This window comes from Gadus chalcogrammus, chromosome 19 (assembly GCF_026213295.1).
Source record: "Gadus chalcogrammus isolate NIFS_2021 chromosome 19, NIFS_Gcha_1.0, whole genome shotgun sequence".
NCBI lineage: Eukaryota > Metazoa > Chordata > Actinopteri > Gadiformes > Gadidae > Gadus > Gadus chalcogrammus.
The window spans coordinates 10,063,282-10,090,150 of record NC_079430.1 but is presented as its reverse complement, the minus strand read 5'-3'; the positions used below and the strand labels follow the sequence as shown (position 1 = coordinate 10,090,150).

The window sequence follows — 26,869 nt, the reverse complement described above, 5'->3', positions numbered from 1 at the left end:
GGGAGTTCCTCAAACAAGACAATGTAGTTTGTGTTCTTACCCTTCGAAACAACTTGTGTTTTGTTGTTGTTTTTGTTGTTGACTTGTTCTTCTGGGAACAATGTACCCGAGCTGTCACTTAGAATTAGGCCTCGCGTGATTGACAGCTGCATGGGCCCTATCAATTTATCCCTCTGAGTTATTTGAGATGAAAACGAGTCTATTTCCTCCCCTCTCCACATGATTGTCATGAAACTGAACGATGTAGCCCCGCTGGATGTGATTATAGAAGCAAAATGATTAGGTTTGCTTTTAATAAATGCTGTTAGGAAGCAGCAGGCACAGAACGTGAGTCATAGTATTGATTCCCCCCTCCCCCCTCTCTCTCTCTCTCTCTCTCTCTCTCTCTCTCTCTCTCTCTCTCTCTCTCTCTCTCTCTCTCTCTCTCTCTCTCTCTCTCTCTCATTTATTAAGCTGACGTTTTCATCCAAAGCGACTTACAGTTACACAAACCATGAAGAAACAACCGTGAAATGGAGTCTTTTTTTTATACTCCATTGGTCAAGATTCAGTCAGATGACATTTCTCTCTCACTTTCTTTAACTTGCTGTTTTTCTCTCTTTCCTTCTCTCTGTTAGACTATCTCTATAACCTTCTCTCTTACTTTCTCTCTCTATTGTTTCCTCGCTCTCTCTTTGTCTCTTTCCTTCTCTACTACTCTCCATTTTTCTCTCTATCTCGCTCCCTCCCGCTCTCGTTACTTCACTCGTACTCTCTCTCTCTCTCTCTCTCTCTCTCTCTCTCTCTCTCTCTCTCTCTCTCTCTCTCTCTCTCTCTCTCTCTCTCTCTCTCTCTCTCTCTCTCTCTCTCTCTCTCTCTCCCATGTCTCCATCTGCTCCCCCATCACCTCTTCGTCTTCTGCGTGTCCATATGCCCGATCCATCCTCCCTCCCTCCTGCTCTCATTTCCTAGTATCTGGCCCATCCAGACGATCTGATACTCCATTCAGCCACATCTTTATGCTCTGGTCAATCTGTCCGTGTCTTATGCCTCATTCACACCACACGTCTCTCGCTCTCTCGGCGTTCTCTCTCTGGCTCTCTCACACTTTCTCTGCTGATAAGGGAGAGAGAGAGCGAGGAGTGGAGAAGATGGGGGGGAGGGAGGGACAGAGAGGAAAAGAAAGAGAGAGAGATAGGTCGAGAGAGATGGGCGTAGAGGGGATGTGGAGAGAGGGAGGGGAGAGAGGAGTGGAGGAGAAAGGAAAGGAGGGAGGGAGGGAGGGGGAGAAAGAAAGAGAGAAGGGATAGAGAGGGGGGGAGAGAGAGAGAGAGAGGGGGAGAGAGTGGTAGAGAGAGGAAGAGAGAGAGATAACACGTATGCCAGGCCAACTCCTGCATACCAATAGCAACATGACAGCTGTGGTACAGTCTGGTGTGTGTGTGTCTGTGTGTCTGTGTGTCTGTGTGTGTGTGTCTGTGTGTGTATGTGTGTATGTGTGTGTGTGTGAGGGAGATACGGGGATGGGAGGATGTGAGGTTGGAGGATGCGGGGTGGGGGGGAGCGTCACAAGATGTCGCGTCACGGCGGTGTGTAGTCTATTTATAGCCGGATAAACAGAGGGATTCCAGCCCTGCCGTCGTGACTTCACAGCAGGCCGCGTGTTGCGGTTGGCTGGAGACGCTGGGTGGAAGCTCAGATTGTATACAGGCTGTAGCGCCCGGGCTCTGACGTCAGCCATAGGTTATTTATTGAATTTTTTCTCCACGGCTGTTTGATTCTGTAGGTTGAATTTAAGCTATGGGCGGGCGCCATTTTGGAATGGAATTGATGGCGAGAAAAGGAAACGTGCCCATATTTGGCCCACAGTGGGGATAGGTGATTGAGTGATCTGTTAGAGTTGATCACAGAACACGTACTCTGTTTTAGAAGATGCGATGTCATCACTTGTAAAAAAAACTGTTGTTTAGGACAATGCTAGCTTCCTATGCATGATCATTCCAAATATTGTATATTGAAGAGGAGGTACATGATGGCTAAATTGATAGAATCGAACAGATCTGTCAAGAGAATTATTATTTTTGTTCTATTTATCCAGTAAAAAAATAAATAATAGGTTATATTGTCAGAAATTCTAATATTTGCTAGGTTTTCTTTGTTCCACATCATAACAAAATAAACACTTAGATTGACTTAGCGATACTTGTCAGACAAAGCATGCAAACGTAGGATTAGACTTTGAGCTCTGGTTTACATTCACCTGAAAAGATGACACTCCTCTATTGAGTAGACGTCGTCTCATGTCCATTCACGCCCCCCTCAACCGTCACTCAGAGTGACTTTAACCAGGCTATAGATCTGTGGTTCCAGTGTTCCCATTCAGTCCCAGCGTGTCCCCATGTGCTTGTGGATTCATTCCTGGAAGGATTCAAGGTCACTGTGGATGATGATGTGAGGCTGTACCATTCGTCGCTCCGTTTCGCCCAGTTCCCACCACTTACTCTAATTAACAATCCCTGAGCTTTGTTCAGACCCAGTCATGTATAACTTCCCCATCAAATATTAACAAAAGGATGCGCGAATAGGACGTGCACAAAAGTGCACACGCACACAAATGTGCACGTGCACGTGCAACGCATACCCACTTGCTTGCACGCACACACACACACACACACACATACACACACACACACACACACACACACACACACACACACACACACACACACACACACACACACACACACACACACACACACACATACACGGAGGACATTGTGCGCTATGACTGAGAGTAACTCCAGAGACCCATCCCTAGTCAGTTTAGGTTTGTCCCACTTCATCCGTCTCCCTGTTGAATCTAAATCTCCAAATCAGCTCATCTAATCAATATGTACAAAGCCTCGTTTCAGTTTCTGCAATTTCTGACATAATTGATTGCCACTGGTTTGCAGCCGTCCTGTCTGATGTTTACACACCTCATAAAGGTTGCAGCGGGCTCTGTTATCAGAGGTGACATCATCGTATTAATGTTGCGCATGATCTGCAAAAGGACTCCGCCTCTGTCACTCCGACCGCTGTCCACGGCTGTCCCGTAGCGGGCCCGTTCTGAATGTGACCAAGCAGAAGATGGAGGGGGGAGGGGGGGAGGGGGAGGGGGGAGGGGGGCTCTGTTGTGTTCATGATGAAACGATTTGTTGTCTCTAGTATGAGTCATGGGGAAGTTAATGGACGTAAGCTGCTGGGGGGGCCAGCGGGAGGATAGGGGGGGCACTGCAGGCCATGGGAGTCCTGGAGGTGTTGGTGACAAACAGCCTGGCTGGGCCCCGTCCAGCGCTACATCACCCCAGCGCGAGGTGTGTGGAGCAGGGCCAGGCACTAATGGTATTGGGCCCCTGAGAATTGGCCCCCAGAATGGAGCACCCAGGCTTTTATTTATTTTTCGGAGGAACTTGTGATATATTGCTTGACTGATGGCAGTACTTTCCCCTCAGTTCACTTTTTACCGCCTGACTTTTTAGTGTGGTTTGGCCTGTAATTTGTCCATTAGTGTGTTTGTGTGTGTGTGTGTGTGTGTGTGTGTGTGTGTGTGTGTGTGTGTGTGTGTGTGTGTGTGTGTGTGTGTGTGTGTGTGTGTGTGTGTGTGTGTGTGTGTGTGTGTGTGTGTGTCCTTAGAAAACGTGTTAATGTCTGAAGCTAGGGCAGGGGGAGATGAAAAGAGGAAGGAAGTGTGACTGAGTTGTGTAAGGCTATGAATCGGAAAACAAAACAGCAACTTTAATAATAAATGTTTCTGGGTATTTTTAGTGAGGAATTGTTCCATTGCAAAGTGTTTTTTTTCTTTGGTCCCTTGGGTGTGTTCGATTTATATAAATCATGATTTTTATTTATTCCATGCTGCACACTGGCAGCTCATTGTTTAAGGCAGTAAATCATGCGTGACTGTTTTATTTTTATTCAAAATATGATTCTACATTGTGTGTGTGTATGCGTTTGTGTGTGTGTGTGTGTGTGTGTGTGTGTGTGTGTGTGTGTGTGTGTGTGTGTGTGTGTGTGTGTGTGTGTGTGTGTGTGTGTGTGTGTGTGTGTGTGTGTGTGTGTGTGTGTCAGTGGGTGTTGTGTTAAACCCTGCCGGTCTACAGGTATCTCTCTCTCCTTCTCTCTCTATCTTTCTACCTCTCTCTCTCTCTCTCTGGACCACCCCAGGAAACAAAACACTAACCGTTCAGAGAAACACATTGACCGCCATTCCGCAAATAAGTTAACCGTGTTTTCCTGGAGATGAGTAAAGTAAAGAGATAAAGTAATTTGTGAAGGTGTAGTATGGCTAGGTAAAGCACTTTGTATTTGTTGTTTCCAAATGCTATTTGAATGGAACTTGTGGATAAATGTACTCTTTTGTTACGTCCTTCTAGTTTCAGAAATATAAGCGAAGAATCTGTATGTTGAATCAATGAAAGATGATCAGGAGTAGGATGGTAGTCTTCCTGCCGCCCTAAGTCAGAATACTGTAGTGAGATACTACATTTGCCTCAGAGAAAGTTAATATTTTAGTTCCGATATTGAAAAAGAAAGAAATGCCAATCATTTTATGAACCTCAGTAGTGCTTTTTTTTGTCCTGAAAGAGATTAAATATAGCCTGTTCTGTTCCTTCTACTGGACCTTATGCATCGCTGTAATCTCCCCTCAGAGTGGCAGAGAATGTTATGTCCAATTTATGATAGATCACAAACCATTCACTCCCTTTCTATGGCCACACTGCCGTTTTTAAATTATTCTATTCTATTTGAGTCTGTAAATAACTCAGTAATGTTCTTCAAAAAGATTTTTTACATGTACAATAACACGAACATCAAATTAAGACAAAATTGAAGAATGATTAAATTCATGAACTGAACATGTGAACACTATTTGCTATCAAGGACAGAATAGAATTTGGATACATTTTAATCTAGCGGTTTGCCGTAATGTTTTGTGTATGCTACAATACACAACCCGATATCGAGTAGTCTTTCCATATATTGTATTCCTCATCCGAAGGAGGTAAAGTAAGGACTGTGGTCCTTAATACGGTGGTAAGTGGCTAAACTTTTAGGGCTACTTTAACAGAAAACCCAAGGGACAGGATTGCGTGGTAGTGGCTGAATGATGCCCAAACTCCTAAATGCCCCTTAATTGCATGCCTCTCAAATGTCCTGTTATTTGCTACAAAGGCATCTCTTGATTAGTAAATATCTAAATCTTCAACTTCGTAGGTTAGTGTTTGAATGAGTGTGTGTGTGTGCTGTGTTTGTGTACCTGCTGTCTGTGAGCCATCGAAAAGGGTTTTCACCTGACATTCCCTACGGAACCTACCAAACCACCAAACCAATCTCGAGAGCCTGAGAACCTACAGCCCTTCTTCCCCTAGCGGCCATCTCGGTGCGTAGGGTGGGGGAGCTGACTGCGGAATTCTGCCTTCAGTCGTAGCCCACGGACGCTGCTTGTGTAACCACTCCCGGTCGTCTGGACTGCCTACCGATGACAGGCTCATAAATTAGCAGACGCATTAAGGGCCGGACCAGCGGCAGAGTCCCTCCCGTTTGCCCCTGCTGTGTATAATGTGGAAGAGCATGAGGCTTATTCAGTTAGGCCTGTTCTGCTGATTCTCAGATAAATTAGTCTGCGCGTGTGTGTGTGTGTGTGTGTGTGTGTGTGTGTGTGTGTGTGTGTGTGTGTGTGTGTGTGTGTGTGTGTGTGTGTGTGTGTGTGTGTGTGTGTGTGTGTGTGTGTGTGTGTGTGTGTGTGTGCTAGAGAGAGAGAGTGGGATGGATGACAGACTCATTCACGGATTTGGGGGAGGAGAATCAATCAGAGAATTTTTATATATTTTTAAGACAATTCTGTCGTGCTTCCCTGTGGTTTATGGTTCATCAAAAATAGGGAGCAAATGGCCAGTGAAAAAAGAAACATGGAAGCCATTTAAACTCTAAACGTCCGGCAATGAATAAAATGGAAAATCGGTAAATCAATAAAGCCGAAATAATTACACAAATATTAATCTTTTTGATTTTCTCGTTTTTTTTTCATCAGCTGTGATGTAATTAAAAGCTAGCCCTGCGTTCACGGTACCTTCGGCAGACGGAGCCTCGCCGTCGGTGGTAACGGGGTATTTTTAACGTGGAGCCCACGAGACGAGCCGGGATGAATGTAATTAAACCGCCGTTATCCTGAGCACGGGTGTGTGTGAGTCACAAAATAAGGGCCCTCTTCTGCTTCCTCCATCTGCCATCACACACGGGCCACGCCGGGTCATACAACACACCACCCAAGTGTTTTTACAGAACGGGTGTCTAATAGAGCATACGATTAAATAAAGGTGCTATTGATACGTGTTTCCGTGTGCATTTTTGGGTTGTTTTTAGATGAATGTTATCAGTTACTTCACTTGCCCCATCAATAGATCACTAGGTTCCGCATTCAAGGAAATACAGCAGTTAGTTGCTACTTCGGAATGTTAAACGAACTCATTTGCGAGGTGCTTTTATTTTGGCGTCAGAACACCTAGCTCGTTCATCCGTCATTTGGTAGTCAAATGAAAAGTCCCCGGTGCCGTGGACCAGCTGCTCGCTCAGTCAAATGGGCGGACGATGCAGGTGAGCGGCATCCAATCGCGGTCTTTCAGGTGGATGTGTTTATAGCCTGTTATCCAGAGGGCCGACTCATCTCTCCTTGAGGTAATAATACAGGTTATAGCTACCGAACTGTCCTCCTACAAGCCTTTAAAAATAGAATACGATCCTATTTTGGAAGACATCAAATTGTGTTTGTACTTGTATTGTGTCGAGTTCCTGACAGTGGATTATATCATTCTGATTTAGCTTCCTGGTTTATTTGTTTGTTTTGTATGGATTTCGGTATGGTGCTGTAATACCTGCGATGCTCAGAATAACAGACTACTGAAATAAAACAAAAGTGGCAGGGGAATGGGAAACGGCAAAAAGAAAGACAGAGAAAAGGGTGGTGGGGAGAGAAGGAAGGGGTGGGGTCAGACCGCGGTAACATCCATGTATGAGCGGGGCTGTACCATTAACCGTTGCATCACAGCGGGCTCCACCAATCGGGGCACAGCCTCATGCATCGCCATGGTAACAGAGCCTCCTCGGCCGGTCGGGAGGTGGAGACGCAGGGAGATGATGATGATGGGGGGGGGGGGGGGGGACCGGACCAAAAAAAGAGAAGAGGTGGGTGGAGAAGAGAGGAAGGAAGGGAGAAGCAGAGAGAGAGACAGTCGATACCTGCTCTGGTTTCACAGTAAGGATTTAAAAAACCTGCCAACCTCTGTGTATGTGTGTCTTAACAGTGTAGCTGCAGTTCCGTTAGCCAATTGGTGCTGGAGAAAGGACATCACAGGACCATCTCGCCGGGATGGGGCTTCTAGAATGTCGCGACTGCTAGCCCACATGCACATGGAACGCGGAACCGGAATTCTCCCCAACGGATGGGAATCATAGCGATGTGCTAGCCGCGATTGTTCCATCAGCAAGGTAAAGATCTTTGTGCATGTGTTTGCTGTACACCGTGTCGACTGTTAGGTTGCTGAGTGTGGACATGCCCACAGTGGAGGGTTGTTTTGTACTCTGCCTCGCTTTGCCAGACAGGTCTCTCAATCATCTAGTGAAGGATGGCAAGCCTATAGTTAGAGAGTGTCAGTGGGGATGGATGTGGACTTTAAGGTGCATCTTACTCCAGCCGGGGCAACCGGGTGGTGCTGGTGGATGAATTGGTGTGGTGGGGCCGGTGGCGAGGGCGATGGTGATGTAATTGTAATGTAATGTTTGGTAGCCTATACACAGGGCTTCACGGGGAGGTTAGTCGCTGTCAGTCTCGTGTATTAGATGGTGTTGTTCAATAGGAGATGTGGTGCGTTAGGCTGTGCAATGTGTGGAGATATTTAGGTTGAACTCGGTCTACTGTCATGAGGAGGGTTGATCTGTAAAGATAAATAAATAAATGAATCAACAATCCGTCACACTTAAGCCTATGCATCTCGAAGATCATTTCCAATCTAGCAATCACGACTCGGAACTAAACATGCACGCCACGTTTGTTATGTAAATCGCAGCGTTTGTTTTGATATTTTTGCTGTGCAACACATTGATGAAGCCACGTTGGCAGGGACCGGCCTCACGATCCAATCAGACCCAATCAGACAGAGCCTTTCAGACGTCGTGGGTGCATTAGAATTGATGAGTAATGAGGTGGCACAGTGGGGTATGTGGCTCTGGTCAGCGGGGCGGTGGAAACTAGGGAGCCTCTGGGGTGGGCTGCGTTTGGGTACGTACGGCCACATTTCTTGGTCTAAATTTCATCAGACAACATGTTTGTACTAATGATCATACATTGATTCCGCCCCGGGCATTTCCGACAAATGTGCTGAAATGCAGATGAAGAATGAATCTTGGGTTGTGATGACTGATTTATTTAGCATGTACACGAATTAAGACGTTTTGGCGTCACAAGAGGTTTATCCGATGCCTTAGGGGTACTTGGGTTGTGATATAATTTGGCACTCGTTGGGCTTTTAGCATAACGGTTGGGAAATTAGTTGTGTTCTCGAGAGATCTATATATTGATTTAGCGATATTGATTTTCTGACATCATAGCAGGAAACAAGTAAAAAAAGCATGCACAGATTGCAGAGCATCACTTTGTACTCTGTATGCAAAGAAAACAAAAAAATACTATTTTGTCATTAATGGGAAGTCAGCAATGTAATTAAACAGTTATCCGCTATCACACTGTTGTGCTGTTACTTTTATTGGGTACCTGCCGGGAAGGGGAAGTGAATGCCACAGTCAGTTCCATCACCCCACTAGCTTTTTAGACCCAAGATGGCCGCCAGGTGAACAAACAAATTGAAAAGAGCGAAATCATCCGTAATAAAAATATTATGAGGGATCAAAGAGGAACCATGCAAATATGTAACCTAGAAGTTGATACTGATAAGCCAGGGCGTCATAGCCTAATAGGAGGGCCTTGGTGAAAAAAAGCACCAGTTCATCTGAGTAAGATAAGATAGGACAATACTGTATTGATCCCAGACGATAGATTCAGGGTCCACAGTGTACGATCTAGGATACTTAGATGGCTACAATTTGCTCTCATATAATGCTGTTATCCCTGGTCCCTTTTCTCATGGCATACTGAGTCTCTTGACAGAGAGTGTCCAATTTCATTCTCCAGCCATGAAGCTGAATAAGGTCATTATAATAATGCATTGCAATCATATGGCGTTTTTCTTAGTACCCAAAGACGCTTTACATAAAAAAATACAAAAGTAAAACAAAAGCGAAAAGATGACTCAAAATAAGGTGCATCCATTTGTTGCATTTCCCTCAAACACTTTGCACTATCTCCTCCTTGTGGTGGAGTGGGGAGGATGTGGTTTGGGTGGTGAGGGAGGATTCAGGACGAGGTGAGGAGCACGCATTAGTGGGGCGTGGATGGATGGATTGCTAGATCTACAGCAACAGTTTGTCGCTTAATGTTGCAATCGCCACTTGTTATGTACGGTGGAAATTGTAATATAGTGCAATGACCCTTCATTACCATTATTTGCAGCCTGTCTAAAATGTCTCATTTTAATCATGGGACGATGAAGGTACCCTTATCCAAGGAATTGACCGCCTTTAGCCTGTCGGTGAAGGTGGTGTCGAGGAGGCAAGTCTAAAGATGGATGAGGACAAGGATTGTGTTTCATTTTATTTGAGAGATTGTATAGCAGTTCCTTCTTTTATACCGTGTCGTGCAGAGAGCTTTTTTCCAAGTCTTTCCCTTTAGTAGACTCTCGAAAACAGACAGAAACCAGGATTACCCAGCACTAGCTGGGGATTATTACTACTCACTGAGTGTATACACAAAATACTGGAGGTACAACCACCAGGTGGTTGGTGATAATAAGGAAGGACTGTACAAAATACCCTCTTACAGGAGGATGCATGCCCCCCAACAAGGTTTAATGAGGGGCCGCAACTACGCAGGACGTGGTCTGCCCAAGTAGTCAGTTCCTGTCTGCGGCTTGGCCCACATGGGGTGTGTGCAAGCGGAGTACTCTGTCCCCACAAGCATAGAACAACAAGGATGCACTGCACACACACACATATTAGCACCAAACTGGACAATTCTCTGCAGAGAGACGAGAGAGAGAGAGAGGATAGAGGAGAGAGGAGAGAGAGAGAGGACGAGAGAGGAGAGGAAGAGAGAGAGAGAAGAGAGAGAGAGAGCCGAGAGAGAGAGAGAGAGAGAGAGAGAGAGGAGAGAGAGAGAGACGAGAGAGAGAGAGAGAGAGAGAGAGAGAGAGAGAGAGAGAGAGAGAGAGAGAGAGAGAGATCTGGGTTGCCTAGGCATTAGGAAAGAGGAGCGAGGGTGGGGTGGGGGAGGTTGCTGGGTCATGGGATTACCTTGTAATTGATCTGGAGGAAGACTGGGGCCATGCAGCGCACAGACGCACACACACACACACACACACACACACACACACACACACACACACACACACAATCACAAACACATACACATGGTGGGTTTAATCCATAAGAGAAACAGGCTTAATTCTACTCTCGTAGCTCTTCAGCGACTTTCGGGCTAACAGCTATCACTGTCGAAAACGCCCTAGCTGTTGCTGCTGACGCTGTTGTTGTTGTCGTACAGGTGTGTTGTTAATTACAGATCTACAAATCACCCGATATACTCCTCAGGACTAATCTAATCCCCTGTGTTTTCCCCTCTCTCTTCTGTGTCTCCTGAACAGGTGTGAATGGCGACGGCGTCTAGCATGCTAGCGGCTAAGCGTCTGAACACGCTGCTAGGCTAGCACACAGCCCTGCCACTGGAGCCTTCTACCTAACGCAAACACACACACAAACACACACACACACACACGTGCGTGCGCACACACACACACACACGCAAGCGCAGCCATGCTGGTGAAGGAGTACCGCATCCCCATGCCCATGAGCGTGGACGAGTATCGCATCGCCCAGCTGTACATGATCCAGGTGAGACACCCCACCCCCCCCCCCGCCACCCCACCCCACCCCCCCCGCCCTGCACCTCTAGCTCGACATCAGGGTGTCACGTGGGACGCGACCAAAGTAAAGGTCCTGTGTTCCAACCTCTCCAGGTCCAGGGTTTACCTGGAGGTATTATTGAACACAATGCCCCTTACCCCTACCATCCCACTGACATTCTGTTAAGTAGATAATGATGAACGGATAAAAAATGTGTGGTAAATGACAAAATACTAGTGAGCAGTGAGGGTGCTCCAGGGGAAAGGTTGTTATGTTGGTCTCGGTCTTTGAGTCCTAAATGTACTTTCACTTTTATTATTATAGTTTAGTACTTTGTCTCATATAGTAATATAGTATTGTGAACGAGTACGTTTTTATTTCCTTTTGTCGGGAATTGGAAGTAGACGTTGCAGGAGTATTGGGTCAGGTGGACAGACCCGTTGAATCCCTGAGTAGGGAATCGATCCTTATGGGCTAATGACCCGTATCCGGTGTGTGTGTGTGTGTGTGTGTGTGTGTGTGTGTGTGTTTGTGGCTTTGTGCGTGCGTCGTGCATGTGTGTGTGTTTGTGCGTGCGTCTGTGTAGTGCAAAGGGGAAGGGGCGGTCAGGGTCGTCACGGCGATGTAGAGTTCACCACACGGGCCGCAGGTTGCACATGTCAGCCTGTGGGTAGTCGTCGTGTTACATAAGGTCACGCATAAACAGCCAGTCTTGCGCATGGACATTTGCATACGCATTCAGTTGAATCGCTCTTGAGGATTAAATATTTAAAGGTGCAGTGGTTGGAATTGAGTGGCCTCTAGCAGAACACAGCCGGCACAAAAGGAATGTCCTTAATATATGATGTATAATACCCTTGTAATATATGATGTAATTATTAAGAGAATTGTTATTAATTATGAATATGATTTTGATATGTTTACAATTGAAGTTAAGGATTCACCCAAAAGTTGTCAAACTCTATTCAACATTCGATAAAATGCTTAACTTTTTCGGACCAGAGCAGGAGAACTTTAAGTTTGAAGAGATTGACCACACTACTTTGTTTCATAACCACTGCGGCGGCTGCTCAAAGCACTTCACAGTAAAGGCACCTGCTGTACCTCCAACACATGTCCCCTCGCGCCCCCTCTCCGACCTCAGGCTTCCAGCAGAGGAGCACAGACTAGAGGTTATTATTACCCAAGGACTCCCCAGTACCAGGATGAGGATAGAGATTGAACCGTCAACCCCCCATTGCTCTCTAGAGCTCCTGCACCTGAGCCATTTAAATCCCTTTTAAAAAGTGTCCGTTTGTGACATCGAGAGAGAGAGAGAGAGAGAGAGAGAGAGAGAGAGAGAGAGAGAGAGAGAGAGAGAGAGAGAGAGAGAGAGAGAGAGAGAGAGAGAGAGAGAGAGAGAGAGAGAGAGAGAGAGAGAGAGAGAGAGAGAGGGGGGAGAGAGAGGGGGGAGGGAGAGGGGGGGAGAGAGAGAGAGATATTTTGGCACAGTAGCATGATATGACCGAGGTAGACCAGAATATTCACAGTAACTGAAATAATGGTTTTCATATCTAATGTGAAATTAAAGATTCTGGAAGGAATGTATACGATCATATATTAATGAATAGGTAATACCATATGTTATGGTAATTTATACGGTTTCTTATGAAGAATGAAGAAGCTGTCTTCCTCTTAAAATATATATTAATTAAGTACCGCTCTCTAAACTGGCCTTGTTACTTGACATAGATCACTCATTGATTGATTATATTTGTTATTTTATTCAGCGTGTGCTGTCCAATGTTGGGCGAGCCTATGGCTAGCTTAGAAACGGGCCCTTTATGTTAGGCCTGCTCTTTGCTGATGTGAGTTCACTGTATCAGCACTGCACGCTGTGCTGCAACATAACACCTCACATGCAGCCGCCACTGAGACGCCAGAGAAAGAAGCCCGAGTTCTACGGATTGGTTGACTCATTCCATGATTCGTTCTTTGGTGCATTTATTAATTCATCAATGGTTGCATAAGCAGTGGTTAACAGTGGTTAATGAGATGCAGCAGATCAATAAAGGGCTCCTGACTGGAGCTCCAGGTGTGAGAGAGTGATGTCAGCATCGTCCCTCAAGAGGGTGATACTGCTGATCACATGAGCAATTCAGCAACGCTTGCTTGGGGAACTTGGGGCAAGCGTTTCGGTCCTGACCTCATCACTGTCGTATCAGTGATGACGGTAAAGCTCACCTTTCTAGTGTAATATTGCGATTATACCACAGTCACCTACAAAATAAAATGTATATAAAAAAATGTAGTCATTCTATGCAGGGCAATTCTCCCTCAAAATAATCTATGTTTATTTATATGGTATCATGCTACTACGTCCGAAAATGTCACATATATTTTTAAGCGAGTAGTACCATTGATTCTTACAGGTTGAATCAATGGCAGAGTAATATCATAGTGATGAGTTGTGTTTCATTCACTAGAAATGAGTACACTTTTAAATGGCTACAGATCACAACAGACCCTCAGCCCTTGGTTGTGAAATAAGGGTCTTTGAAGGAGGTTTTTTAGAGGGTCCATCCTCTATGTGCCCATTATTTTACTCAGGGATGACTCCCATGTTTTTATTGATTCACAGCGATGGAACATGAGCTGTTTATCAGCATCAACCTCTGACTGGAAGGTGAGGGTTGCTGTTGGCTGATGGCCGAGACCTCAGAAACTATATTGTTAGTCACTCTGGGTAATAAAGAGCATATTAATAGCTGTAATTTATGTCGTTGTTTTGGCTATCTTCCTGTCCATTTTTTAAGTGACCCCTGCCCCCCGCATTTCACCATAACAGCGGGTCTTGCATGACTCCTGTCTGGAGTCACACAACATCCTGGGACAAGATAACAGAAACCGTGTTTTCAGAGACCCATGTTAGCGGTCAGTAACTCTGATGTTACTGAACAAACGCTCTGAACAAACACTCTGTATCAGTGATGGCTGATGAACAAACATCGCTTGCAGCACCTTTTAATATCAATATCAATAACACTAGTAATAGCAACCGAAATAGTGCTTGAACACAGTTTCTATCGTTCTCAAACGCCTTAGGAAGATTGACCTATCTGTCACCCAACTACAGATTCAGGTCATTTTTGTCGTTAGTTTCAAATGTAGAGAAACTGAAAAGGAAATGTTCAGGGAAATGGATGTGAAAACATATTTCCTTTTAGCAGAGACCAGTGATTAGTTTGGGGGTTGGACGTTTGGCCTTTTAATGGTAATTTTGACATTTCAGTCTGTGTGTTTTTCAAGACACATGAGACGAAAAATAGTGACAAAAAAACATGTTCAGGGCAAAGCCACGAGAGAGGAGGGAATAAATGGACAACACACACACGCATACACACACACACACACACACACACACACACACACACACACACACACACACACACACACACACACACGCACAATGCTAGAACCCTCCTCCTCAGCGTCACACTTGAGTGCTGGCTGTCATGGCAACGGGTGACATCAGCCACCGCATGGCAGGAGCTGCCATCATTAGAGAGAAAGAGAGAGGGTGGGAGAGGGAGAGAGAGAGATAGAGAGAGAGAAAGCTGCAACATTTCCGTCTTATTTTGTTGTTAATTTAATTAACTTCCAATATCCGATACCATGGGCGTCATTTGATGTACTATACTGTTTATATGCTAGTACTTGATAGATAGTTATTTGTTGTCCTCCAAGAGGAACTGCAATTTCACAGTCAGTTCATACTGCAATGTGAACTGCGAATGAGTTGGTTAGGCGTCCATGAACCTGTACGTACCACATACAATCCCCAGCAGAGCTACCAATATCACTGAAGTCAAAACAAAACAAAACAAGAATAAAACCTACAGGGATTCATCGATACGAACAATAAGAGTAGTGGAATGTAAACGGCAAAAAACATCCAGCCTTCCTTCTCTATCAAAAAAGCGATTGTGTTTCAACGCCAACCGGTAAAACCCTGATCACTGAGATTGTGCGTGTGTATGCGTGTATGCACGTGCGCGTGTGTGCCCACCGGAGGTGGTGGAACCAGGTGTAGGTTCTGTTGGCGGTGGGACCCCCGCTGCTCCACCAGGGCCCCTGGCCTACCGACGGGGTGTCGTCTGGGCCCCTGGTCCAATGGTTTCTGCTCCCAGAGCCGCATACATTATTCAGGCCGGGGCTCAGCCTCGCGCTGTACAGAGGAACGTGTCGGGCCACCAGGCGGCACCATTAGGATTCTCCTGGTGGCGTCCGGTCCGCACTACGCGCCCGGACGTCTGCGGTGAGCCCCGGGCCTCCCGGCCTCCTGTACCACTCTTGTTCTGTCCTTATTCCGTCAGCTCCTTCTTTATTCTCCTCATCCGTTCTTTTTCTTTTTTTGTTCCTTCTCTCTTGCTCACTTTCTTTCAAATCTTTTTTCTTTCTGGGTGAGCGTGTGCGTGTGCGTGTGTGTGTGTGTGTTTGTGTGTGAGTGTGGTGAAAATAGATTTTTGAGTCATAACTCGCAGGGTTCTTACTGTATTTACTCTAGAGGGCCCCTACTGACATGTGGGCCCTTGGGCTTTGCCCAAATGACTGGTACAGGGTGAGTGTGTGGGCGTTTGGGTGGGTGGGTGTGTGTGTGTGTGTGTGTGTGTGTGTGTGTGTGTGTGTGTGTGTGTGTGTGTGTGTGTGTGTGTGTGTGTGTGTGTGTGTGTGTGTGTGTGTCATTGCTGACACCTGTAGATGAACAGTGCTAAAAGAAGAAATGCTAGTGCAGCCTTTCTCTTCCACTAAAACTACTAATCGGCCTCTCACACGTCTCCTGAACTGCTGAGACACAGAAACGCCTGATTGTACAAAACAATTCAGTGTAATTGTGAAGGAGACAGCAGGTTAAATAGGTTACATATAGATTCACTTTTCATTAGTGGTCTGGGTATTTTAAACACAACTGCTATTGAATATCATTAACCGTATAATAAAAGGATTGATAGTGACAATGCTATATAAATGTACCATGATTGCTTAGGAGGTGATGAACAATCGAGAGATTTGATCGATTAAATTTAAACAGACCTCAGGCCTCAAAAACAAACAAAGTACGCTGTTTCACAGAAATAATATTACAGAAAATAATATTTTATTGACATTTGCCTCCCAAATGTAATGGCAGCAGTGGAAAATTTTTGGAAAAGACCATCAAGCAGTTTAGAGATACAAAACTAATTGTTTGGGTTTGTTTGTCCCATTTGAATATAACAATATTCAAATGAATATTACCACATTCAAATTAATATTACATTATTCAATATTCATCCTTAATTTCTTCTATTTCCTTTTCAAGATGCAGTGGCAGATTTTTATGGTTATTTGTTTCAAATAATGTGTGGTTTGAATCCACTATGTTTCTACTGGTTTGACACCATGTCATATGATTGATGGTTTCTCCTCCAGTCACAGGGCAAAGTAGCATTCCAAGGCATTTCAGCAAGGTTATGTCGGGCTTTGTTTAAATCTGTTTTCATGTCCGAGCTTGTGAACGCGCTCTTGCGAAGCAGTCACCATTCAAAGTGCGAGGTAAGAGAATTGAACGTCAGTGAGGCGAAGAAGACCGGGATATCAATGTACTCACCCGTGAATATCTCAGGTGTCACCGTTTGCGTTCGTCATAAAAAAAGGGTGGACGAATCAGTGAGACATAAAACACAGCGGTACAAGAAATCAACCACTGCAGAAATTCAATTCAATAAAAGTTAACAGAACAGTTTAATAACAGTTAAAATGTCGGTCAAGAACAGACATTGCACTTTATAATCAAATATGAGAATATCATATAAATGATTGATTATTTTTGTAATATTTTTATATTCTTGTTTTACATATATTATATACCTGGGCTTGACAGCTTTCTCATTAACCATATTCTTCAAAGGGACCCACTGGGAGCCCTATTCTTAAGCCTTCTGTCTCCATATCTCTATCTGTCTATCTGTCCATCTGTCTATCACTGTCTATCTCTCTATCACAATGTGGTAGACCTAAATTTCTCTTTCTGTGTTGCTGTAGTCCAACGCCCCGTTTTGGAAATGACACTACAGCTCCGAACCGGGTATATTTCCCGAGACATTGGAAATACATCGTCCTCATTACGTGTGTCTTTATTTCCTTCTTTCCTTATTTACTTGTTTTATGTCCCCTTCAACCGCAGAGCGTTGAGGGAGGAGGATCTTAGCACGGCTGCTAAATGAAATTACCTGCTCGATTAGACCAATTTTACAGCTGTTTTCCTCCTGCAACCTTCATCACCTCCGTCGCCTCCCCCGCGGCCCTTCGGATATCGAACGGCCGTATCTAATCTGGATGTCTATTCCTGACCCCACCGGCAACGACATTAATGATGATGGTGTTGGTGGTGTTGGAGGAGGAGGAGTTGGTGGAGGAGGAGGAGGAGGTGGTGATGGTGGTGGTGGTGGTGGAGGTGGTGGTGGTGGAGGTGGTGGTGGTTTATTTGCATTCAAAAGGTGCGATTGCCTCCTCCTTAGTATCTGTAAGTCGTGCGTTTATAAATGCGTAGTTTATAAGCGTGTTTTGATTCACTGGCTGCGAGGATATAATGTCGTTTTTTTAATGATTGCGTTTTATCTTTTATTCATTTGTATTGTTGTCTTTTCTTGAAATAGTCCGTAGTAAAACATAAGATGGAACTAATTTGCAAAGATGTTAGCCAAGTTTAATGTCTGTCATTTTAAATTATTATCAGTAAAATCGTGTTACTTCTCATAACCTAGTTCTTATAAAACATACAAAAACCAAACGGCATTATGCACATTGCGCGCTGTGGATTGCTTTCACAGCTCGATTTCAATTGAATCACGAAGCATATTCAATATCCGATTACATATTTCATCTGCAGTCTAAGGGGGAGTTCAGTGGTCATATAAATGAATCACAGCGTCCATTACGGAGCATTCTAACAGAAAACAAAGGTACCTGTCTGTAAATCTTGCCTGCAATGAGCTAGTCTCCACACCCAGAGTACTGGGCGGGCGGGTGAACCAGTGCTTGTTAAAATACTGTTTCATTGCTGCACACACACACAGGAGCTCTGTGTGTGTGTGCATGTGTGTGTGCGTGTGTTTGCGTGTGTGTGTGCATATGTGTGTGTGCGTGTGTATTGTGTGTTAATCCGTGGGTCTCCGTGAGACAACAACGGGCTAATGCTTAGCAGTGACTTACAGGATCTGTGGTGCGCCACCATCTGCTGCCTAAAAAAGTCTCTCTCTCTCTCTCTCTCTCTCTCTCTCTCTCTCTCTCTCTCTCTCTCTCTCTCTCTCTCTCTCTCTCTCTCTCTCTCTCTCTCTCTCTCTCTCTCTCTCTCTCTCTCTCTCTCTCTCTCTCTCTCTCTCTCTCTCTCTCAGACTTTTCCTTTCTCTCTGTCTCTCCCTCTGTCTGACTCTCCCTCTATTGTCTCTCTCTCTCTCTCTCTCTCTCTCTCTCTCTCTCTCTCTCTCTCTCTCTCTCTCTCTCAGACTTTTCCTTTCTCTCTGTCTCTCCCTCTGTCTGACTCTCCCTCTATTGTCTCTCTCTCTCTCTCTCTCTCTCTCTCTCTCTCTCTCTCTCTCTCTCTCTCTCTCTCTCTCTCTCTCTCTCTCTCTCTCTCTCACAAACACATACACAGAGGGTTGAGAGTTGTATTATGATCCATACCCCCTACTATTGATCAGCGGAGGCAGAGTCTGATGTGAATTCACTGCATCCTGTTACAATGATGAGGGGATAAAAGGAGGATGGATGATGAGGTGGACAGGAGGGAGGAGGGAGGAGGGAGGAGGGAGGAGGGAGGAGGGGAGGAGGGAGGAGGGAGGAGGGGAGGAGGGAGGAGGGGAGGAGGGAGGAGGGAGGAGGGGAGGAGGGGAGGGGGGAGGAGGGGAGGAGGGGAGGAGGGAGGAGGGAGGAGGGGAGGTTGGGGGATGAAATAAGAGGACCTGAAAGAGGACGGGAGGTTCATTAGAGCATTTGAACCACGCTTCCTGCTCTTCTTCTTAGCCTCGCCTGTTGTGTGTGTGTGCGTGTGTGCGTGGGTGTGTGTGTGTGTGCGTGCGTGTGTCGGCCAGGCGGGATGGGGTGTGTGTGTGTAAATCCTTTTTTGTAAAGATGCGCAAGTCCTGTGTCTTGTGCCTTAGACCTGTGTTTTAACTCTAGTGAGAGTTTTCCTAATCCCATTAAGATAAATGTTACAACAGCGATTGCCAATACTTGTAAGGCAGGGTATTCTTTTAAACTGTGAGTGATTAATCACTTACCGGTATCTCTCTCCACAAGTTGTCTCTCCTCCTTCTCTCTCTCTCTCTCTCTCTCTCCCTCTCTCCCTCTCCCTCTCCCTCTCCCTCTCCCTCTCCCTCTCCCTCCCCCTCTCCCCGCTCTCTATTTCCACTTTCGTAATTCACCCATCGAATCAGCATAGAAGGCGAAATCAGGCAAAGGTTACAGATGATGACATGAACCCATCTCTCTCTTTGTGTCGTCCTGCAGAAGAAGAGCCGGGAGGAGAGCTGTGGGGAGGGCAGCGGGGTGGAGATCCTGGAGAACAAGCCGTACGAGGACGGGCCGGGGGGCACGGGCCAGTACACCCACAAGGTGTACCACATCGGCAAGCACATCCCCTCCTGGTTCTGCTCCATCCTGCCCCAGGCCGCCCTGCGCGTGGAGGAGGAGTCCTGGAACGCCTACCCCTACACACGCACCCGGTGAGTAGGAGCCATGCACACACACACACACACACACACACACACACACACACACACACACACACACACACACACACACACACACACACACACACACACACACACACACACACACACACACACACACACACCTACCCCTATACACACGGGGAGAAGGAGCACATACACTTGAAAAGACACACATAGACACATACACACCCACACACACATTAAACTACCAATACACACGCCTCAAGTGAGGGGTTGAACACACACACACACACACACACATACACACACACACACACACACACACACACACACACACACACACACACACACACACACACACACACACACACACACACACACACACACACACACACACACAATTATCCCAACACACATGGTGAGTAGGAGAACACACACATACACCCATGCACACATACACACAGCTGCCCCTACACACAGAGTTGTTGCAGTGTATTTGAAGCTGTCTGGTTTCCTAGTACTCAGTGAAGGCCTCACCATAGAGCATGATGCTAGGCCCCTGACCGGTGTCCCCCTGCTCTGGCCCTCAGGTACACCTGTCCCTTCGTAGAGAAGTTCTCCATCGACATCGAGACGCACTACAAACCAGACACCGGGAACACAGGCGATGTCTTCAACCTGTCCTCAGCCGAGAAGAGACAAAGGACCGTGGGTGAGGAGATAACACACACACACACATGCATGCACACGCACACACACACACGCACACACACGCACACGCACACACACACCGACCTGCGTTGCTATCCTACATAGCTTAAACCCGTGTGTGACCCCTCCAGACCCCATAGACATCGTCAAGGACTACGTCCCCCCACACGAGTACCTGGTGGAGGAGGACCCCAAGCTGTACCAGTCGGTGAAGACCCGGCGGGGCCCGCTGTCCGACGACTGGATCGAGGAGATCAACCAGAACCCGGGCCAGAACCCGGTCATGTGCGCCTACAAGCTGTGCAAGGTGGAGTTCAGATACTGGGGCATGCAGTCCAAGATAGAGCGCTTCATCCACGACGTCGGTACGTGAAGAAATGTTTGATATACTGTTGGGGGGTGTGTGTGTGTGTGTGTGTGTGTGTGTGTGTGTGTGTTTGTGTATGCATGTGCATGTATGCACTTGTGTGTGGTCAGGGGCTTGCTATACTTGCTATGCAACACATAAACTTAGCATCAGCAGAACATAAGGAACAGCGTCTAGAGCAGTCTGCAGAGTCTGTGTCCACCGAAGGACAATGTGCAATGCAGGTTTTAAATTAAAACAGGAGGAGAACAAGAGAACAGAGCTGAATGGAGCAGAGAGAAGAGAGAGGGGGGGGGGGGGGGCTGGTGTTTGGACGAGCCAGAGAGGATGAATTCCCCGCCGTGCGCGGCTGCTTGGTATTCATTGCAGTGATCTACAGGTTGTTTATGTAACGTCGGAGGCACCCACCCCATTCTGCTCCAGCACGTATCTCCATACACCCTAATGAGCCCACAGCGGCTTCTCCTGAGATGGCCCTCCGTCTAACTTCCCCGTCTAATCAATAGAGCCGCTCCCATGAAACCCTGTTGCTGCTCTCTCTCTTCTTCTTCTTCTTCTCTCTCGATGCAATTAAGCAGGCTTTATTGGCTTGGGAAACGTACACATTGCTAGGTCACGTGCCTCTCCCTGTCTGCCTCTCTCTATATATATCTTTGGCTCTGCCCTTCTCCCTTCCCTCGCTCTGCCTCTCTCCCGCCGTCTCCGTCTCGTCTCTGAATGTATCATTTGTATCAACATGAATAGTAGATTTCTCCATATCCTGTGTTAGTGTTCATTTGGTTCCCCGGTTGTTTGTCTCGTTTGTTGGGCTTCCAATCGATTCATATATTCACCTGTCCTGCTAGACATCTTCCCTGATGAATATCATGATGTAACCTTCCCCCCCCCCCCCCCCCCCCCCCCCTGTTCCTATTGTTCCACCTACTAAAGCTGTCGGAGCTTGAGGTCATTTTAGGTTTTATTTTAGATTTAATTTGAGGTGTTTTTGTGCTTTTCTGCTTGTTATTAGCAGGTTTCATTTCGTTGTTTTTTTTGAGGGTTCCGACTATTTTCAGTTTGGAGGTACGAACGACCATTGTGAGACAGTCTAGTTATCCAATTTTGTATTTCGCAATGAATATCATTCTGGCCGTGGCTGGGTTTCCATTTCCAAACATGGGCGTGGCCTTACCTCCAGCCAATTAAATAGCTAAGTGACGCTGTTGCTCTCTTGGCCTTCGCACAATCCAGTGGGAAGTAAAGTAGAAACATCTCCTCCTCTGAGAAAAGTACCAGAGGAAAACGATTGATAAAGAACAATCCCCTGGATGGACCAGCTCCTGCATGGACACGTTTTATTCCTGAGCCACGTCCTCGCTTCCATATTTTAATGCAGAGTAAATAGCTGCAGTATAATAAGTGACATATTGGGGGGTGCCCTGGTGCCTCACCGGGTAGAACGCGTCCCATACAGGCTCAGTCCTGATCGCAATGACCCGGGTTCGATTCCTGCCCGGGGTCCTTTGCTGCATGTCCTCCCCTCTGTTTCCCATACCCCCCTCTCTATCTCACTCTATAATAAAGCATAAGATTGTAAAAACAAACCTTTAGAATATTATTTTTGTGACCTGGTGCAGCTTTAACAGGGTGTTACAGTGACATAGTGCAGCTTTAACAGGGTGTTACAGTGACATAGTGCAGCTTTAACAGGGTGTTACAGTGACATAGTGCAGCTTTAACAGGGTGTTACAGTGACATAGTGCAGCTTTAACAGGGTCTTAGAGTAACATAGTGCAGCTTTAATAGTGTGTTAGAGTGACATAGGGCAGCTTTAACAGGGTGTTACAGTGACATAGGGCAGCTTTAACAGTGTGTTACAGTGACATAGTGCAGCTTTAACAGGGTGTTGCTGTGTGTCCATCCGACCCCCTGCAGGGCTGCGTAAGGTGATGGTGCGGGCCCACCGGCAGGCCTGGTGCTGGCAGGATGAGTGGTACGGCCTGACCATCGAGGACATCCGCCAGCTGGAGCTGGAGACCCAGCTGGCCCTGGCCCGCAAGATGGCCCAGTACAGCCAGGGGGAGGAGGCCTCGGGGGCCGGGGGGCCCGCGGCCGAGGCCAACGGCTCCTCCTCCACCTCCTCCTCCTCCTCGCACCACCACCGCCACAACCACCACCACCACCAGGAGGGGGGCCAGGAGGGCCCGGAGCAGGGGGGGGGCGGGGAGGCGGCGGCGGCGGGGGTGGCCGAGGGGGCGGAGGGGCAGGGGGGGGAAGAGGGGGAGGCCAGGGGGGAGCTGACCAAGCAGTGGTCCACCTCGTCCCGGTCCTCCAACCGGTCCTCCAAGAGAGGAGGTGAGGGCCACACACACGCACGGACACACGCACGCACGCAGACACACACACACACACACACGCACACACACTTGCACACACACACGCACGCGCACACACACACACACACACACACACACACACACACACACACACACATGCACACGCACACGCACACAACCACACAAACATTCACTGTGTAAAGGGCTTCAAAACTGCTATTTAAATTAAAAAAAAAAAAAAATTATGTATAAAATATATTATATATATGTATACACATATAATTGTATTTCATTTTAATCTCTATTTATTCTCTCACGGTCCAAATTCCTTGTCTGGACCTGGAGAGTAGGGACGAAGTCAAGGGAGTCAAGTAAATTTATTACGAGATACAAGTAGAAATATAACCGCAAGCGGTGATTAACGGGGCCGAGCAAAATTAAAAGTCAAGAACACACTAATGGAAGATATATAAATATGACACATAATTATGAAGGAAAGATGTTCCACTTAATGCAATACTGGGCCTCGGCTTTCAGGTGAGCTGCAGGGCAATGGCCGAATGTCATGTTCAGCTTGTTCATAACGCTCTAATTGGGATTAAACTCTCAACCTAAGGATCACCAGTACAAGGCATTATCCCATGGAGCCACTTATAAACCTGAACTGCAGCCTCATTCACATGGTCAAAATGTATATTGATAAGCACACAACATCCAGAAAACTCCAATATGGAAGCATATAAGACAATATGACATTGGCTTTTCTGACCTTAATACCCACAGTGACCGTCTCAAAGACGTTTTTTTCATCTGCTGTCCAAATGCATTCACACCTGGAGTGAGTGTTGAACTGACCAATGGCGTTGCTGTGTGTACAGGTAGCCCCTCCCACCAGAGCATCTCTGAGTGGCGGATGCAGAGCATCGCCCGGGACTCTGACGACAGCACGGACGAGGACGAGTTCTTTGACGCACACGGTAAACACACACACACCCCGGAACGGTCATAGTTATCCTATACTACTGCTGCCATAACTACAACTGGTCGAACTGATCATAGTACTATTCATGCTACAACCACCATGACAAAAATTGCTATCAGATAAGCCTCTGGCTACTATGCGTTAAACCGCAGACTTTCTTAGTTTTAGGTGGCGGTATTAAAATGAGCATATTACAGATCCAGACACTCTTAAAACTGTTGCGTTGTGATATTCTACTGGAGTTTATTTAACAATTTCTTTGAGGGGGTTAAAACATGTATTTATCAGCATGTATGCTGCTGCCTGTCTTGGCCAGGTCTCCCTTGAAAAATAGATTTTTAATCTCAATGGGATTTACCTGGTTTATTAAAAGTTCAATAAAAATAAAACATGCACCATTCATTCAAGGGTCCATGGGTTGTGTTTTCCAGTATGTTTGATTCTCCGTTTGCGTTCTCGACAGAAGACTTCTCAGACAACGACGAGATGTTTGCCAAGCAGATCAGCAAGTGGAACTCCAACGACCTCATGGACAAGATGGAGGCCAGCGAAGCACAGGGTGGGACTGCACACAGACCTGTACACGCAGGCTTATGACTACATCACGTAGACATAAAGACATCAAACTACAGTGATGTAGTTCAATGTGTGTTTGGTATGCAAAGGCTCCATGGAGGTTTTCCACATAACACATAGATGGCTTCATAAAACCATCAATGTTCCGTCACACACCAAGGAGCATTATAATTACCTGTGGTTATTAATAACTTGACTAATAATAAAGACAAAAGGCAATTCACTTAAGTTAATTACCTTTTGCATTTTCCTCGCCTCATAATTTTGCTTCATTCTTTGGCCTTGGGTCTTGTTAAAATGGGAGTAGTTTGAAATAAAGCATTACCCAACCATTAAAGTATTAATGGTGAATTATATGTGTATGTAACACAACTCTCTTTCTGTTTTACAGAAACTTTGTATCAGGAATCTGGTGGGGAGTACACAGTCATGAGCAACGAGGACTCACAGATGGAGGTACAACTAGAAAGTATTATAAATGTGCATCCTTCAAATAATACTGAAAATGTGTTCAATGGGTTATCATTGTATGTACTATATATTATGTGTCTTTGTATTTGAGTACGACTATGTACTTATATGAGCAATGAGAAAAGTTTTTTTCCTGTTCCCTTCTCTTCCTCCCAATTTTCTCTCCTCATCGATCTCTCTCCCCTCCTCATTCTTTCTCTCGTGATCATGCTTTTTCTTTCCTTCTCTCTCCATCACTCTCTCTCTCTCTCTCTCTCTCTCTCGCTCTCGCTCTCGCTCTCGCTCTTTCTCTCTCTCTCTCTCGCACTCTCTCTTGCACCCTCTCTCAGGATGGATGTTCCCAGCAGTGTCGGCAGTCTTCCAAGACTCATGTCCTCATTCTCGTTCTGCATGGAGGAAACATTTTGGACTCCGGCTCTGGTATCCTATTGGGGTTGTACATCAAAATGCATCATGGGTTGTTTGTTTGGCGTTCCTCTGCCATATTGAGAAGACTGAAGAGAGTTGTACTACTGTAAAATCTTAGGCTAATAAAAACTTTGTTTTGTATACTATATACTGTTAGATACTGCGATACTATAAACATGTATTATTGATTAGATCAGATCAGATTGGGACTTTATCATCCAATAGGGGATATTCGGTTTGTATCAGCAACACACATTATTCTAAAACACGATATCAATATGGAAGACGGCTTTGCTTTAATAGCTTTTAGGAAATTTCACATAGGTATACTATAGCCTAACTTCATATAATGATATAATCGTAATCATGTAGTGAAAACGTTGTTAATTAGTATGTGCTAATTAAAGTGCTAACCGATACTGAGGTGAAAGTGAGAAAGACAGGGAAGCATATCTTGTGTCGTTTCTGTGAACTCACCTCAACTAAACGGTGTTGTTAAAGAGAGGACCAAAGCCATTCAGGGCCTTTGGAAGCAGAACATACTGCATTCAGAATCTGATCAGGATGATCTGCTTTTGGTGACGCTGGGAGAACCTGCTTTACTAGCGCGACATATTCTACATGCTGTACATAGTTAGCAGCCCACCAGACTGCCATTAAGGACTGGAGAGGACTTCCTTCCTTCCTTTGTTCTTGTTCCAGAGGAAGTTTAGGAGCTGTGTATGTGAAATAAGTACAAAAGACTATCTTTGTTTAGTCACTTAGCAGATGCTTTTATCTACAGCAACTAAGTAGGGAGGCTGAGAACAATTCAAGCATTCAATTAATAGTTCAAGCATTCGAGTTCAGTAATGAACTCTTTTACTGTGCTTAAATAGACGATCAAATAGAACGACTAACTCACTAACAGCGGTGACTCTGTCCTGACGGTCCTGTGTTGGCTCTCCGTCCAGGCGATCCGAACAGCAAGCAGGGGGACGTGAACACGCTGGGCGGGGCCTTTGAGACGGTAATGAGGGTCCACTACCCCTCGGCCCTGGGTCACATCGCCATCCGGGTGGTCCCCTGTCCCGCCGTCTGCTCCGAGGCCTTCTCCCTGGTCTCCAAGTCAGTGACCACACACACACACACACACACACACACACACACACACACACCTACACACACATACACACACTGGCTGCATGCAACAGGCTGATGGGGATTTGCTGCAAGATGCAAGACGCATCACGCAAATGCACGCACAGAAACATGCACGTGGATATCCAAGCACAAACTTGCTTGAACAGCACAA

The 26,869-nt window shown here is 46.1% G+C and overlaps 1 protein-coding gene across 1 annotated transcript in view; it reads left to right on the top strand.

Annotated features, from left to right (window-relative positions):
* LOC130372823 (membrane-associated phosphatidylinositol transfer protein 2) overlaps window positions 1-26,869 on the top strand; it is a 39,606-nt gene that overhangs the window by 660 nt on the left and 12,077 nt on the right. Inside the window, exons 2-12 of the mRNA XM_056578983.1 lie at window positions 7,323-7,506; window positions 10,773-11,019; window positions 19,561-19,775; window positions 20,336-20,457; window positions 20,588-20,821; window positions 22,738-23,157; window positions 24,017-24,115; window positions 24,584-24,679; window positions 25,088-25,152; window positions 25,497-25,587; window positions 26,529-26,682. Coding sequence (XP_056434958.1) covers window positions 10,942-11,019; window positions 19,561-19,775; window positions 20,336-20,457; window positions 20,588-20,821; window positions 22,738-23,157; window positions 24,017-24,115; window positions 24,584-24,679; window positions 25,088-25,152; window positions 25,497-25,587; window positions 26,529-26,682 — 1,574 coding nt within the window. The 5' untranslated portion in view covers window positions 7,323-7,506; window positions 10,773-10,941. The remainder of the gene's footprint in view (window positions 1-7,322; window positions 7,507-10,772; window positions 11,020-19,560; window positions 19,776-20,335; window positions 20,458-20,587; window positions 20,822-22,737; window positions 23,158-24,016; window positions 24,116-24,583; window positions 24,680-25,087; window positions 25,153-25,496; window positions 25,588-26,528; window positions 26,683-26,869) is intronic.